This window comes from Centrocercus urophasianus, unplaced genomic scaffold (assembly GCF_019232065.1).
Source record: "Centrocercus urophasianus isolate 14NV4802_14NV808 unplaced genomic scaffold, USGS_Curo_1.0 seq_20, whole genome shotgun sequence".
NCBI classification, from domain to species: Eukaryota; Metazoa; Chordata; class Aves; order Galliformes; family Phasianidae; genus Centrocercus; species Centrocercus urophasianus.
Genome location: NW_024884756.1, coordinates 20786602 through 20803611, shown reverse-complemented (window position 1 = coordinate 20803611; position 17010 = coordinate 20786602). Strand labels below are relative to the sequence as shown.

At 38.7% G+C, this 17010-nt stretch overlaps 2 protein-coding genes across 3 annotated transcripts in view; both read right to left on the bottom strand.

The window, feature by feature from the left end:
* IFIH1 (interferon induced with helicase C domain 1) overlaps positions 1 to 7237 on the bottom strand; it is a 28324-nt gene extending 21087 nt beyond the window's left edge. For both annotated transcript variants that reach the window (XR_006169441.1, XM_042822345.1), the window contains exons 1-3: positions 6679 to 7237; positions 4539 to 4695; positions 2181 to 2357 (exon numbers count right to left, since the gene is read on the bottom strand). Coding sequence is in view for 1 of the 2 variants with exons in the window: in XM_042822345.1 (XP_042678279.1) it covers positions 2181 to 2357; positions 4539 to 4695; positions 6679 to 7122 (778 nt within the window). In the remaining variant the exon portion in view is untranslated. The remainder of the gene's footprint in view (positions 1 to 2180; positions 2358 to 4538; positions 4696 to 6678) is intronic.
* Positions 7238 to 15021: 7784 nt separating this feature from the next.
* Positions 15022 to 17010, bottom strand: part of KCNH7 (potassium voltage-gated channel subfamily H member 7) — a 209223-nt gene continuing 207234 nt past the window's right edge. Inside the window, exons 15-16 of the mRNA XM_042822631.1 lie at positions 16604 to 16796; positions 15022 to 15331 (exon numbers count right to left, since the gene is read on the bottom strand). Of these exons, the coding sequence (XP_042678565.1) occupies positions 15065 to 15331; positions 16604 to 16796 (460 nt within the window). The 3' untranslated portion in view covers positions 15022 to 15064. The remainder of the gene's footprint in view (positions 15332 to 16603; positions 16797 to 17010) is intronic.

Genomic DNA, 17010 nt, shown 5'->3' with positions numbered 1-17010 from the left:
AGAATTAAATTCCTTATACTGGTAACAGAAATCTTAGTCTATGTGTTTTCATCTTCAGACCTTGCAAATTTAACTGCTTTTGCACTGTATTTCGTGCATGAAATTTCTTATCTGTGTTTTTGTACATGTAGTTATCTTTCTGAGGCTAAATTACTTATTTCTACATTTTCTTTATAATCTTAATACTCTCATACCTCTCCTTTACTCTCTCTGCCTAATCTACTGCTATAAAAGAGTCAGGGGAAAATTTAGATATAGTGCAAATTGTAATAAAATAAAGTGATTTGAAAAAGCTTCTTCCTGTAGAAATTTGTTCCATCTCAATACAGAGAAGACTGGTGGGAGCATAATGCAAAACACCTGACAACACCAAACTGTAAAGTAAGCAGTCTCCTAGTCATATGCAAAATGGATTAGGGTTTCCAGCTGTATTTTCACCTGCCTGGTCTAGAAATAGTCTTATGAGATTATGAGAGAGGTTGTAAACGAAAAAATAAAGAGGCTTGATTAACACTTCTGTTTGTGTGTACAGGTACATTGAGATTGAAGCATACTGCACTTCAAGATAGCTGAACATCAGCATAAGTTCCTCTACAGCCATCTTCACACAATGCTGTCTCCTAACAGCCCTTCCCATCTTGAATCTACGTGACTGTTTTAGATCAGATCAGAAGTGTAAATTAAAAATCAATCTGTCAATTGTCCATACTTCATATTAGCTGGTTTGGATTGCTAGAAAAACTCCCCTCAGATGAAACCAAATGAGATTGTATTCTAGCCACTTGCAGACATGCAGCCCACACCAGACTGAAATCAATCAAACTGCCAGAATTAACACTGTACATACATCTTTAGCACCCACTATTTCACTGAACAGATCTGTTCAACTTCACAAATTGCTAGTAAAGACATACTCTGCCTATTTAACTTCACTACAATTCATTGAATAAACTATAGCTTTCAGTCTAGAATTAGCTTGTAGTAGGCTACTTAACAGCTAATTGTTCTAGCTAGCTAACAAGAGTCACGCATGGGATCCTGGGTAACCAGATCTAAGGGTGGGTGGAAACCCTGCCCACAGCAAAGGTGTTGGAACTACACAGTCTTTAAGGTCCCTTCTAACCAAACCTTTCTAACTGTTCTGTGATTCTGTGAAAATCTATCTTCAGCAAAGCTACAATTAAAATCCTAGGCCTTGCCTTGAAAGCACCTGACTAAGATTAAGACTTGATACTCAGTCAGATCCATTCTAAATCATTAATAAACATTTGATACCTCTACTTTATAATGCCAAAGTATGTTCTAATACAGGAAAAACAAGCTGATATTTCTGCCGCAGTTAATAGTCCACTACTTGTTATAAATCATAGTGATATGCTGTTACGAGCACACTAAACAAAAAATAAACTACTACTGAAAGGTTGCAGTTTTCAGAGCCAAATTTTTCTTGATGTGTTCATGTTTGACAAAAAAAAAAAAAAAAAAAAAAAAAAAAGAAAAAAAAAAAAGAGCAGCCTTAGCTGTCTTACTCCTTTGGCTGAGTAAGCCCACTAAAATAATTTCAGGCAGGATTTATCTCAGTTTTAACCATTATTTCAGCTGCATCTGAACTTGTAACAGATATGAATGGTTCCTTAATCACACAACATATGTTTGAATCATCAGCTCCCAGTTATATCTGGAAATTGCTGCTGGTTGTTGCTACTGCTTATAATCAACTCCCTAGGCACATTTTTAAAAGTGTATCCATATGAACAACAGGCCACAAAAATTTCTTGGCACACCCTCCTAAGCCAGTCTGTACCATGCCAGCAAATTCATGCTGAACTAGCTCAGTCTAGTTACAGTAGGTAAGGATTTTTTCATACCTTTCTAATTAATACCTTTTAATTAGTTCAAGTATGGCCATGTTTTTGTTCTAGAGCAACCCTATTAAAGTGAAGTGAGCAAATTTAAAGAACTATCCTCCAAAATTAGTGTTGATGACAACTGATAGGAAGAAATGGAAATCACTGCTTCCAAGGAATCAAGATCTGATTTTTCCATTCATTCTCTTTGACAGTAGCGTATGTTCCTGACTTTTTGAGCAAGATGAGAGCTAACGAACTGGGAACATTCTTTAAGTTACTTCCAATAAAATTTAACTACTACCAGCACAAAACACCAATTGGTAGACGTACCTGAAACTACAGAGTTCTTTCCAACAGAAGTTTCTAATACACTGCTCTCTCTCACAAAACTGTCATCCAAATTTTCTAGCTGTTTCAAATCCTCCATTACAGCACGTCCATGTTGGCTTGTATCTTCTGGTTCTTTGCTTGTATTGTTCTTCAACTCATTTTCTTTATTCTCTGTTCCTAGAAAGTAAAAATGAAATTACATGGCTCTATAAAAAAAAGTGTATCTTTTAGTGTGGAGTAGAGAAAATACACAATGGCATGATATATGGCCTTGGCAAAGATGCCAGTTTGGAATTTTTATGTTTTTATAAATGTTTATTAATAAAGTTGTTAGTCATAAATCTCTAATATTTGTGGTCACGGTAAAGACTGGAAAATTGAACTGTGGACTAGCCCTTTTCAATTCCATCAGTTCTATAAGCTCATAAATGAATGTACCTTGGAGCAGGACTTCCGAACTTCCCCATAAAACAGAAAACAGAGAGGTTTCCCAAAATGTCTTCCCATCTTCTATTTCTAAGTCTTATTCCAAATACAGGAAACATTTTTCTATGTCTTCTCTGTTGTTTTATTATTAAAGATATTTAAGAGTAGACATATCCCAAAGGCAAAAAATGCAGTTCAATATACTGTAAATGCTTTTTGTAAAAACTGCAGTTTTTACAAAAAAGAGAGAAAAAAAAAAAAAAAAAAAAAAAAGAGCAAAAAAAAAAGAGCAGCCTTAGCTGTCTTACTCCTTTGGCTGAGTAAGCCCGTTAAAATAATTTCAGGTAGGATTTATCTCACTTTTAATTATTGTTTGAGTTGCATCTGAACTTGTAACAGATATGAATGATTCCTTAATCACGCAATATATCATCAGCTTGAAGTTTGAATCAGTTTGAATCATCAGCTCCCAGTTATATCTGGGAATTGCTGCTGGAGTTGTTGCTACTGCTTATAATCAACTCCCTCGGCACATTTTTGTAAGTGGATCCATATGAACAATTTCTGTTCATATGAAGTTCTGTTTTCTGGACTTAAATTCAATTACTTTGTAATTAGAAATTAAAGAATTTGTTAGACTGATTCTATTCAATTTTTTTTTTTTTTATTTTTTTTTTTTTTTTTTTTTAAATATAGGTGTGAATTTCTGTGTGCAGGTATTTGCTAATAGTAACCTATTATACTGTAACCAATCGTTCCTGTTCAACCAGAAATGCTACACTGTATAAACACAGTTCTCCTTCCAAAGTAGCAAATGAGCCTATCTTGCATGTCTACCTTCTTTGACCTTGTAGCAGTAGAAGCTTCAACAATCATACACTTCACACATCTACAAATGTAGAGGACTGTTTACACAGAACATTACTTATTGACTGGTAAGAACAACACAATTTATAAGTTATGTGTTAATCTGTACAATTCCTTTTAAAACCTGCATTGTCCAAGATTACTGAGAAATTCTAGAAAACGTATTCATTCAGTATTGCATCAAGCAACTGAATTAAATTCAACCTTTACACTACAAAAATCTGCACTACACAGAAAAATCAGAAATGTAAAATTTGGAAATAATTGAAAATAAAACTATAAAGATAAATTTTGTAATTACTGCATTTGACTTTCATCCAGAAGCACCTTCTGAGTCTCTAACTTGGTTGACTTTGTTCTGCTTACTAGACTTTTTGAACACCTTCGAACTGCATGACTGAACATAGCAGCTGCCTATCTGTGCTTCACAGAGGCTGACTCCTGTCCTCAGCTAGAAGAAACATCTTAAAACATAGTTCCACATGCAGCAATAACAACCACAGAAGTTGGTGAGCTTCTGAAGCAAGAAAGCTAAAGCTGTTAAATGTGAAATCTGTTAAAAACGTTAGTCTCAAAGATCTTAAAAAGCTGAGTTTAAAAAGGGAAATTCGGGGACTGCTTATTTTTTTTCCCCATATTTTAGCATCTAGGGGATAATAATTCTTCAACATCGTAATTATTGCATGGGGATATAAAGAAGTAACCAAAAACTTTGTAAAACATGCTACAAAGGAAAAACTAATTCAAATCTTGAAGAAGTCAAGAAAAGAGTTATTTCTTCAAAATAATCATCTGAATATTTATGATCATTATAAAAATACACATTCAGAACCAATAGGCTACAAAAGGTAAGGGTTCAGTTTAATTTTGGTCATACTGTTATAATCATACTATTCTTAATAAGGATTTTTTAGTGTTCAAGAACCTGTTGAGTTAGCCATTAAAAATTTTAATTTGTAATCCTGCAATGAGAGCCTTGTCTTGTTTCCTAACTAATAATTAAAAAAAAAAAAAAAGAGTTTTTTTTTTTTTAAAAAAAAAGTATTCATGGAATAAGAAGGTTACCTCCTGTATTTCCACTTAAATCATCTGCAAGACTTTCATGTTGGGTTTCTCGTAGAGCAACCAAAAACTGAGAGAACCAGTCCTTCTTCTGCACTATTCTGCTCAACAGCTCCCTTGCACCATCTCTGTTCCCACGACTGTCAGTAACAGTCTCAATCTGGTGAAAATAAACAAACAAACAAACCCTAAGACAGGATTTTGTAATAGTTCAATAAGTTAGTACGAATAGTATACATGCATGGGTTGATCTGAAAGTAATGCCTTCTATTTATTTCCACAAAAACTACAACAGATAGAGCACAATAACACTACTTGATACAGCAAATTCTCACTGTTTCAGCATAATCATTTCCATTAGCTCTGCATTTTCACCAGCGCTGAACAAGAACCTGAATGCTGCAGGGGATGAAGGGCGATGTCAGTGGGTGCCATTTTTTCTGCATGGAGGAATTTAATGGAACACCTTTGCTTCATCCACACTTCTACATCAGATGCCATTTTGTCAGTCTTCTCCTCCACATCCATCACACAGCAACAACACGTAATGGAATACTGGTGGGAGGGTTCACCCTCTACTGCCATACCACCAACATCCACCTCCGACACTGAGGGCCGCAATAATAAAATAGGAGGCATTACTTTTGGAGCAGACCTCGTAAAACATGTGACGTGAAATTTAATTTGAGAGACCGGTAATGCTTAAAATTGTTATAGTAATAACTGTTATATAATAATAATTTTTATTTTGCTATGATAATTGTTGTTCGCATATTTTCAAGATTAACCATCTTGGATTAAGGAGAAGTGATGCAACACAGTCTACCAGAACTCAGACCTCATCTCTAACATGACTTCATAAACAAGGTGGAAAGTGTCCCTTCTCAAATACTGAGAAGACAGAACATAATAATACAATATAATAAAATAATAGAGTAGCCTGTTAAAAGTGACTGTTATTCTACAACAAACCACAGAAGAGCACTCCAAGCTTGTGACACACAGAATCGGGCACATTATCACAAGGGGGAAAAAAAAGCAATGCTCCAAAAGCAGAGCTGCCTGGGACAGGTGTTGAGATTTCCAGAAGAATGTCCTTAGGGTTCAACAGTCATCATTCCTGATATGCAAGAAAATGGGCAGGCGGAACAGCTGACCTAAATTTGGCTGAACAGTGTGAAAACCTCTTGAGTTAGACTGAAGGGTGTGAGAACTAGGAGCAGGGAAAAGTAAACAGAAAGCAGCAGCACTGCTGGGGGATATCATTAAGAAATCCTCTGCCCCATCAATGTTGAAACTGGCTGGGTTGTGAAGGGTAATAAAGGAGACTTAAGTAGAAACAAAAGCAGCATAATCAGGGAACATACGCCTTTGTTAAGGAATGGATCCTCAGCCTCCTAAAAGACTGTCTCTGGCACAGTCTGGCCCTTGCTGCTTCCTGATCATCATCAACCAGATGAAATTAAACACGTGACCCTCATTTAACTGAGATGGCGCACTAAACTACTCTACAAATTTACACAAAGCTCAAAAATCATATCGTTCAACCATTAGTTTACCAAGTTTTGCCTTACTGCTATAGCAAATACTACATATTTTCATTTCAGACACCGTTTGGGGGGGACTCCACTGTTTTTGGTTTCAAGGAGGTTTCACAGTAATTCAGGAAAGGCATTCCCAGACAAACAGCCAACACTGGCATATGCTTTCAAAGTTAACCCTTGCTCTTTCTTGCCAAACTGATATTTTTGCCCAGCTTCACAGTCTGCTAATGGGAATGATATTCCTTAGCGAATCTAAAGCAGAAAATAAAGGTGAGGCAGGTCTTGTTTTCAGGTATTCTCTAGGACTTTGCAGAACAAAGGTCTGTGTCAAAATGACAACAGTAAAGCTGACCAGATTCCTTTCACTTACGCACTGGTCTTTCCTTACCTACGGCATTGTCATATCCTGGGTATTAGCTGGCATCCTTACTGCTCCTGGCCTACTGCAAACAGCCTTCACTGGCTTACTTGCAGCTTCTTCACCAAGCTAGCTTATGCACATTCATTTCTGCTCTTGCAAGCCCACCTGTTGCTACTCTCCACTCAACAGCCCCTAGGAGCAGCTGAGCTCTATTGGGCTGCCAGTACGGCTCACCTACCCCAACCAGGTCCTCCTCCTGAAAGATGCCCAGCTCCAGACACTTCGCAGCCACCTGTCTGGTCTGCATGTTATCCACCAGCGTGCCGTGCAGCAGCTGCACCAGGTGCACGCAGAGGTCGTGGTCGTCCTCCTCCCGGGGCGAGGGCAGCTGGCTGGGGTTCACGTAGCAAGCGGCCAGGTCGCAGCCTCCTTTCTTCAGCGCCAGTAGGAACTCAGTGTACCAGCCGCGGTCGCGTGGGCCGCGTTCCACGGCGCGCAGCAGCTCCTCGGCCCCCTCCACCTCTCCGCGCTGCAACGCCGCCGTCCGCACCTTTTCCTTCTCCTCTGCGCTCAGCGAGGGCAGCCAGTCCAGCACCGGCTGCACTCGGATGCAGCGCTTCAGCCGCGGCCTGAAGCAGGAAATCATGTAAAGAAAGCGCTCGTCTAGGCACTCTTCCGACATCGCTGAGCTGTAGACCGGCTCTGCTTCTGCCGGGAGAGGGGGCTGCAGGGGCGGACGAAGGAGCCGGAGTTGCCAGCTCGACGTCGGCTGTTCTCAGGCTGCCCCGTTCCCGGGCACCTAACATGAGCCCCGCTGTGGCTTTCGGTTTCGCTTGTTGTTCGCTGCGCAACGGAAGCCGCGCCCAGCCCAGGGCACGGGGAAGTGCTGTTTCAAATTATTGGAAAGTTGGAACGGGGACTGAGTTTGAAAACAAAACTGACGCGTACCACTCATTTTCCAGAGCGTGCGTCCAGGGCTGCTCGCAGCGCATCCATGATCTCTATACGAGCGGTTCCCATGGGCGCACCGAAGGGAGGGGGAGGAGAGGAGGTAGAGGCTCTGCGAGGAGGGGAAGGTCCGCGTCGGGCTGCAGAACACGCCCTTCTCAGGATACAGCCCCTGTTGTACCTCCGTATGCCTTTATATCACACTTCACTTTACAAAACCCATGTACCAGTCCTGTCCTGTCCCTCAGACTTTTGGGTGCAACCTAAAATGCTGGGGCCAGAACCTGATGGGTTTCCATGAAGAGCACAGCACAGAACGTATCGGGCTGCCTACACAGGCAGCTGTACCAGCAGTAACATAGTGCCCATGAACCAGTATCCGACTTGAACTTAAGCTGCGATTCAAGCTCTGCTAGTGGCTCTAACCAGGCAAAACTGTAGGCTTTAGATATCTTTGTGCAGACGACATCTTTCTTCATAATTTATTTTTCTTCTCCATAACAAATGGACAGTATTCCAGACTTCGGTAATTTTTGCTATATAGATTTGATTCAAATAAAAATAATAAAAAATAAAAATAATAATAAAAAAGATAACTCTGAACATCACTCCCAGCTCCTTACTCCCAGCAGTGGGAGATGGAGGTCAGTGGTTTCATCCTGCAGAGATCGCAAAGTACAGTTTGGAGGTGGCTGCTGTCCTCATGTAAAACAAAATCAATTCACATCAATCTTGCTTCTCTTTCATCCAGCAATACTGCAGAATGCAGATGTTGCAGAAATTCAGTTTTCTCTCCTGTTTGTATTACTGTACAGTCATCTTTCACCAGTTTTCATTTCCCACTTCAGTTGTTTCACTTTCATTTCACTACTGCTGATCTCGGGTTTCGCTCATTGCTGTTCCGTATTACTGCGTTATGGAGTTTCACTTGAACAACTTCCCACTATTTGCTGCCTTCCTTACCTAACTTACCCACAGGGATGTGTTTCTGGCAAGGCCTTGGGACCTGCAGCTGTCACTCAGGTGTGGTTTGTGTAAAAAGATGTTGTGCACATAGCAGTGGTACCTGAGGCACAGCGTGATGATACCAGAGCAGTCCTTGGGTCAGTGACTTTGCAGACATGACAAGGAAGCCTGTACCTTACTTTGGTCAATGCTACCTGATGAAGCAGATACTGCTAGGCTGACCAGTGGCTGATCTCCTGCCCTGCCCTACTCTCCTGTTGCACCCCAGCAGGATACTTGCCCTTCTTGCCCTGCAGTCATTTCCAAGACTCAGATCTGGCTAAAGTCAGTCACGGCCTCTGACAGCAGCACGAGCATCTCCCTGCCCCACGTGGAACACCGCAGCAAGCTCAAAATGCGCGCGTGCAGCTGGGGAGACGGGTCAGAGGCAGAGATGGAAGCACATCGCGCGTTACTACAGCCAAGATGCCGCGCAGCCCCTCTCTGTGGAGCCTGGGCAACTCCGTGCACGCGCCCAACGGCAGTTCTGGTCGATGGCGGCGGCGCGGGCGCCGCCGCGTTGCTACGGTTGCCGCTATTGCGGCGGCTGCGTGTGCTCTGCGGGGAGAGCAGAGCGGGGGCCGTGTGTACAAAGGGGCCCGCGGCTGAGCTTCGCTCCGAGATCCTTAGGCAGCATTGTGAAGCTGATGTCGCGGGCTGCATCCCGCACAGATCAGGAAGTACAGTTTGGAGGTGGCTGTTGCCTTTGTGTAAAACAAGTTGCACCGTTTTTGTAGGTCGTTGTGCCCGGCAGGAGCCTGCAGTGGTCGTGAACAGCGAACTTGTGTGAAAAGAACATTCTAGGAAGGACAAGATGTACGGGGCTGCTCCGAAAGTAATGCCTCCTATTTTATTATTGCGGCCTTCAGCATCAGAGGTGTATGCTGGTGAAAATGCAGAGCTAATGGAAATGACTATGCTGAAACATAATGTTTTGTGGTGGAGAATTTGCTACATCAAATAGTGTTATTGTGCTCTTTGTTGTAGTTTTTGTGGAAATAAATAGAAGGCATTACTTTCAGAGCAGCTTATGCACTATACGTCTGAAGTTGTACTGGCCTTTATAAAGTAGTAGAGTCCTTACAGTGATGATTATACCACAAACACAGCTGTGTCAGATTTGGATGATGTTTGTATTACATGTCCTTGGACAGAAGGAAAGATCATTGTGTGGCTGCAGCACAAGAGATGAGCAGAAATATTCTTTGTTTAGCAACTCGGTGTAAATGCGGTCACTACGGGGCTCGTTGCCTAGTTTTCAGAATGCTGGTGTTTTGTATCTTCCAGATTGCTTAAACACACCAGACCTTTGTGCTTACCTCCTTTGTAAATGTTCATTAAGATTACATCTTTAAACAGCTGTCTGTGTATTTAGACATCTAAACAATTTTTATGATACTTCGAAGTTACCTTGCTAGAATTACAATTAGTCATTGTGAGGAAAGCTCAGATAATAATATTTGTACACAGCTGGAATTGTTGGAGTCTTTAATCTTTAATCCCATCTAAGGCTTTTCCATAGGGAAATCTGGATTTTCTTTTCTTTTTTAAGAGTTCAGCTTAACATCAAAAGCCTTCAATGACTATCTGGATCACTAAAATCACAGTCTGAATAGGCCTAACATGGTAAACCCACTCCGTGGTTTATTGAAAATTCTCTGAAAGAAAATGACAGAATGAACAGAATTGTCTGGCTTAAGGAGAGGCATTTCACCAGGATCAATCATTTCAATCAAAATCATTTGTAAAAATGTGGCCTCAATTGAATAGCAATTGGCAGCTTCCTTATCCACATTTTATAAATGGAAGTTACATTTTGAATTTAGAAGTTAGAAGGGCTATACATGAACATACCTTCCAGTTTTCCTAGAAGATGGTGCCTAGTATGCCGTGTGGAAATTATTGTGCATAGGAATTTCTGAAACAATCTAATCTCGTGTCTCTGTTTTGTGTGCTTCAGGCCAGTGAGCAATATCCTGTGCAATCTCTTGCTTTTCTTTTTATTTCCATAGTGTTATGTTAAATATAATTCCAGAAATTTTTGCTTGGTATTTTCAATGCTGAAACTTGTCTGGCCTTTTGGATCCCTGTTAGTAGTGCTTGTAATGGGGTGACTGAATTCAGTGCCATCACAAATGAAATATTCACATCCTGTTGCTCATGACTGAAATAAATGTAATATGTTTATTTGAGCAGATTTACACTTGTTGCAAATAAATTTTTATGGTGGTATGAAATAATGAATATATATGCAGTTAACAGTTTTCCAGGAGATCTTTTCTGGAAGCAAAATAAAACTTATATTAACTATATTTACAAAATCCTGTTATATAAACAGGATTTGCCTCAGCTCATAATGGTGAAGTATTTCTGTAGATTAAATTTTTGAATTTTTCTATCTTCAATTTTACAATGTTGTGAAGATTCATATAGAAAATGTAAATAATGCATGAGTGGGGCAAATTTGTCCCTTAATGGAGACTTTAGTTTGGCCCATCTAATTTCCATTCCAAAGAGAAGAGCTATGTTCTGTATTCATTAATAATCAAAGAACTTCCCAAGTGAGCATTAAAAAAAATACAAGTAGCTAGATGAAGAAAAATGTTTTTTCATTAATAATGCAGTTCTGTCTACTATTTTTATATATAGATATACAAAGAGAAAACGTAAGCTTGCCATCAGGATGCCTTCATGCAGTTACAAGATTGAGGACATGCTCCTTTACTATCACTGATAAAACTGAGCATAGTGATGATCTGCATATATGATCTATGCTTGGATCTTGTTTATTTTTCTTCCGTTAAACTATTTGCTGGTTAACTTCTATTACAGTCATTTTTTTCCAGCCTAGAAAATAAATTGATGTCTAGAGTAAGTGTAGTATATGTGTGTATTGGTTGCTGCATGACATGAGTAAGTTATCATTCCTAGTTAAGCTTAGAGGAATGCTAGGTTCAGACTAGTGACATGACTTTCTGCATGCTTTTTTTTAATTCCAAGTATGTAAGATGGTACTTAAAAGTTATTTATACCAGTATCTGCACACCAAGTTGTTTTCAGATTTGAAGCAATTTTACAATTTACAATTAATATTTTCATTAAACATTTGATATGAATTTAGAAAGTGAGACCAGATTCCTTGTTATTTGAAGATGGCTGCTAGATACTACAGTTCAAACAAGAGCATCCACCTATATTTTAGTTGTTTTTCATTAGTGATAATGATGTAAGAGATAAATAAACAAATAGGGAACATGGTGTTTATGTTTTCTTTTGTTGTGTGAAAAAAAAAAAAAGAGGAGGAAAAAGAGGAAAAACGATTCAAGAGACTTTATTGAACACAACCGCAACCATTTGGAGCAGCTGCATGTAATGATGCAAGTTTGAATAAAGTGTAACAAAATAACTTTTACTTAAAAAAAAAAAAAAAAAAAAAAAAAAAAGCAAACCAGTAGTCAGCATACTTAGCACTTGGCATACAGGTCTTCCTTATCAAACACATTTTAATGATGTGGTGGTGAGGCAGTGGCACTGGCACAGGCTGCCAGAGGAACCGGTGTGCATGCCCCGTTCCTGAAGGCATTCAAGGCCAGCTTGGGTGGGAATGAATAGCCTGCATGGTAATTCTCATAGCTGGAGTGATTGTCCTGATTTCTTTGATATTTCAGTTATAGTAGCTATTCTTGAGTTTCCTGGATACTTTTCTGTACGTACATGTTATAATTTAAGGGTATTTTTACTCACAAGTTTTAAATGTAAACAGTCAAGATGAGACTTCCTGGGCTCAAGCAAGACCAAATTCACATCTCTTAAAGTTCTGAAAGCATCTATGGATATGTTACAGCTGCGTATTGATATACGAGTATGCAACTCCTGTATGATTTCCAGCTTTAGTTGGATAACTGAGAACTATTTCTACTGAGTCAGAATTGAACTGCACTCCAGGAAAAAATAAAAAATAAAAAAAATTTTGCTGTTCATATTTCCAAAAACAATGGTTTGTATTTGTTTGTAGAAGAAAAGAAGCTCAAAGCAATAGGTCACTGTATGTTTCACTGTACTTAAACAAGAGAAGAAGATATCTGAGAAGGCAGATCTTTGGCAGGGATTGAACAGCTAGGGACAGCCAATGAAGTTGTCGTCTTTCATGTTTTGTTTCTTTACTCAGTAGCAGGTATGTTAGGGAGTTTAGAATTTCTGTAATTATGCAAAGTCTCCCTCAGTTGATCCAGTTCAGATTGTTCTTTTCAAAAAATACAGACAAAGAGAAGTGAAGGAACAAAGCTTTGGAGGCCAACACAAGAAGTAAAGTATGGAGTAAAGTATCTTCACTTGAAACAATCATGAGAGTTGTTGCTTTTTCTCTTCCCCAGCTCTCTACTCCACTGTTTTGTTTGGTGTCTTGGCACAAATATAAAATTCAAGGTCATGAAAGTGAGCAAAACATGTTTTGTAAATTAGTGGTCATATATTATACTTCTTTTCATTAATTTTATTTTTAATTTTTACTGGTTTCTTTTAAATGTAGTATAACCACAAATAATTTTTTAGAAAATGCTAATTTCTTCTTTGTAACAGATACTAGTAATAGTTACTAAACTTAGAGAAGAATTTGTTAATGCTTGACACTGAGGAATAAAAACAACAAAACCCAGAAACTATTTCACTTTGTTATTCAGCAGTGCTGTTTCAGTGGCGTATGTGGAGGCAAACATTCCAACTGGCTCAATGATGCTGTCACCTGGGATCCAATCCTACAAGGCACTATGCAGTAAGAACTCTAATTGTTGTGGTAGAGGTAAGAGCAGAGTGTTGAATGATTTGAACCTTTCAACAGTCAGCAGTATCATGAGGCAGAAGAAAACTTGACTGTATATGAAAGAGGCTGCATTTTCCTAATTTACAAAGGTATTGAGTTAATTCATTTTTGTATCTTTACATACAGAGATGAAGAAGAGCCTTGCTCAGTAATTCAACACTCCCACAAATCTTAAATGAGAGAAGATTCAGCCTTCTTATGTTTACCTACTTGCTGTGTATGACTAAAGGTGCTATGTATTATTCTGAGCTGACTCCTAATGTATGTACCTGTTAATTTGAAGGATAACCTCTACTGCATTACTCTGCACACTGGTTTAGAGCAAAGGGATTTTTAGTAAAAATTTCAGTGGTTACCCACCAACTGGGTTACACACGTTTTGTAATCAATTCTCTTCCTAGAGAGATTTCACATTAAATCTTTCAAATTAGAAAATCATGTGAACATTTTAAAATATTTTAAAACAGTAATAAAAAGGCCATTTCCTTCTAAAATAAACACAACATTTGAAGCAGAATAATATTTTAATAAAATTAAATCTAAGTATTCACAAAGCATTATGCACATACAGTACATACTGTATTTAAAGCCTATGGACCTTAAATCATTTTATTCTAGTGTAGTCAGCTTTAGACACAAGCTAAGCTTACTTCTTTTGTAATAAGAAAGTTTACAATTGTTCCTCAAAGTGATCTTACATATATACATATATATATATATATATAACTCTATACTCCTACATGTAAGTGTAGGTATATACACACACTTGCATGTATGTGTATATAAACATACACACACATACACACATATGTACATATATCATTTACACATATGCACACCTATGGGAATGTGTGTGTGGTACGCGTGTCCACATACGTATGTACTCTATCTGGGAGCATTGTGGATGGGCCAGGCATTAAAAAGAGAGAACTGAAAACAACCATCCTAATAATTGTAAAACAAAAGTTTGTAACGAATTTTTAATTTTACAGGTTGTTCATAACTTGCATTGAACAAAAGGAACACAGTCTTCTGTATTATATAGAAATCAGATTTATTGCATTTGATTATGTTTGAGTGACAGATGATGAGTACCTGCCTGCTCATGACAGTTAAGTTCTATGATGTGAATAAAATAAAATGAAGTAGTACTGGAAACAAACTTTTCAATTAATGTAGCTTTGTGATGCGATCTGTGATGATACTTTCCAGCATGTGGCAGTTTTTCTAACTATTAAAGTCTGCCCTGCTTCAGCTGCTTTGGAAGGAGGCTGCTTTCTAAGTCCTAATTGTTTCGAACCCAGAAGACTTGGTTACCTTATTCTTTTTCTAGGTGCAGAATCATTACCATTTATTGCGAAAAGCTCACTACAAGAAAGTCAACCCAAATTTTCAGAAGTGAGCTAAAAGTTTTTACTTGGAGTTTAGGTTGGTCAGGTAGGAGGTTTTTTTCCTGTGTAAATTATTGTTATTGGTTTCCTATTTGCTCTGAAGACATATCCACAATAAAATACTGTTTTCATGACAGCAGTAAATGGTTGTCTCCATGCAACATAAACTGTAATCTCAGAACATGCATGTTACTTAATAAAAAATAAAAATATAAGGTGCCTTCAGAATGCTGGCAGTTTTACATTTGGAACATACAGTTAGTGTGTGTGTGTACGTATATATTTACATCAGAACTGCTCAACTTTAGCTTACAAGCTTCAGATTTAGGAAAATATACAGTACTTTTGCATATATATTCCTTGTAGCCCCTGAGTCAAGTATAGAGGATTTAAATACAAAAAAGGAAAAACAGCCATTAAAAGCACTTACATTTTTTATGTGAAATTATAGTATAAAAGTATTATTTCCCAGGAAGACCAGGATCAGAAACATGCCTGTGAAGACTCAAGATTCCTACAGTGCTTACTGAACATTCTGGCAAGGAAGGGTGCCTAATTGACGGGAGATAAGGTTTAAGATGCTGTGGGGGACACTCTGCAGAGCGGTCATGTTCTTGATCTAAAAAGGAAGCCAGGTTGTCTTCTGAGGCTGTGTTAAGATGTACTCCACTGGAGAGAGATTCTTTGGATTTAAGTTTCGATTTTTCAAGGTCTAGAAATTCAGGACACTGGAAAGGAGAAGAAACAAGATGACAATAATTTTATCAATCTCTTCTAGGTTCTTGTTTCTCCTCAAAATTAGCACAGACTGTTGCTGGAAAACCATATTTGACAGTAAAACAGCGAGCTGAAGTATTTTTATGTGGTACAGCACTTGATTTAATATAATTGAATGCAGTTCTGTTGGTCAATTGTAGAAGTGCAGGAATCTTGTCGTCCCCCCCCAGATGTGTTCACATGACAGCAAGATACACATATATTGTTGTTTCTCAAGGTCTGAATATTCTTGAGACCCAATCTAAGAGGATGGATTTCAGTATTCTTGAATTCCTGGTTTTAAAACATACTTCTGGAATTGCTTCAGTCCAAACATTAAAACCATTTTGATTCCAGTCTCAGGCCTCAGTTCTTCACTTTTATACTCTGAATCCATTCAAACTGTGCAGTGTGCCTGCTGATGCTTTAATGCGGACTTGCTGTATTTCTGTTCTGACAAAGGTATGTATATGTTTTGGGCAGAAGCTGGCATAGTGGGCAAACACTTCTGAAAAGTGCTGCATGTGTCCTGTCCTAACAGTCCTTATGCATGTAAACTGATGCTTTCTGGACATGTTGAGCTTACTGTGCCTGTATGTGCTTCAACATATGTGTGAGGAATTTGATACATCTAAGAACAGTGTATTTACTGATTGTTTGCTGCAGCTTGTCAGGAAATAACTTGCCACATCTGTCCAAACTGTTAAGTTCGAGAAATTGCAAACAAATTTGGAAAATGAAATACTGCCTGAACAGAACTGGAGTGGAAAACATATATTGGAAAATGTAGGTATGTGGCAGCTCTGTATGAGCAGATTTCTGTCAGTGGCAAGGGACTAAACATGGTTTTTGTCCCCTCTTACCTCCACATATTTATGACCATCCTGTTCAGTTATCGTGTTTCTGAGGACTTCAAGAGCAGGACCTATGGCAGATACACCCAAGCAGGCAGGTCTCATGCTTCCGATGGCTTGCTCTTGTGTCTAATACTTATTTTCTGCTAATTTTGGTGATGTACATGATCATTAATTGATCTGATTATAAGATCATTGTATAAATGTCTTAAACTCTCACAGAAAATGTGGTTTCTGAAATTACAGCATCAAAAGTCCAATGCAGAGATCAAAATAATAATTTCATATTCTTTAACGGCTGAACAAGAACCTAGATTGTTGTGATTTTCCTCCTCCAGTAAACTAACAAGATTAAAAAGGCTCTTTTAATCTTATTGGACACATACAAACCTGAGATGAAGGACTGAAACTTCTGTCTGTTTTAATTGATGCTACAGGATGAAGCTTTTGTGTAAACCGGATTGCTGGCTGTTGATACTCTGCACCTGCAGTCACCATGCTATAGGCAGGTGGAATGAGTGTTGATTGCCTCTGCAGAAGCTGCAGTATGGTTTGGATATCAGCAGTCATCTGGGATTCAAGCCTAGAGAAATAATAAAATCGGTGAACATGTGGTCAGGACTGGGTGTATTTTAACATACTGATTACAGATGTATTCAGGAGGAACTTGTAGCTTATTAATAAAGCAAGCTCTTGTTGTGACATGAGCATGCCTTAAGAGGAAAGAACAGAAGAGGGAGTACTGAGCCTTTCCAAAGCATGCTAGCTCTCCCTTTCCTTTACGGATCACACTTGCC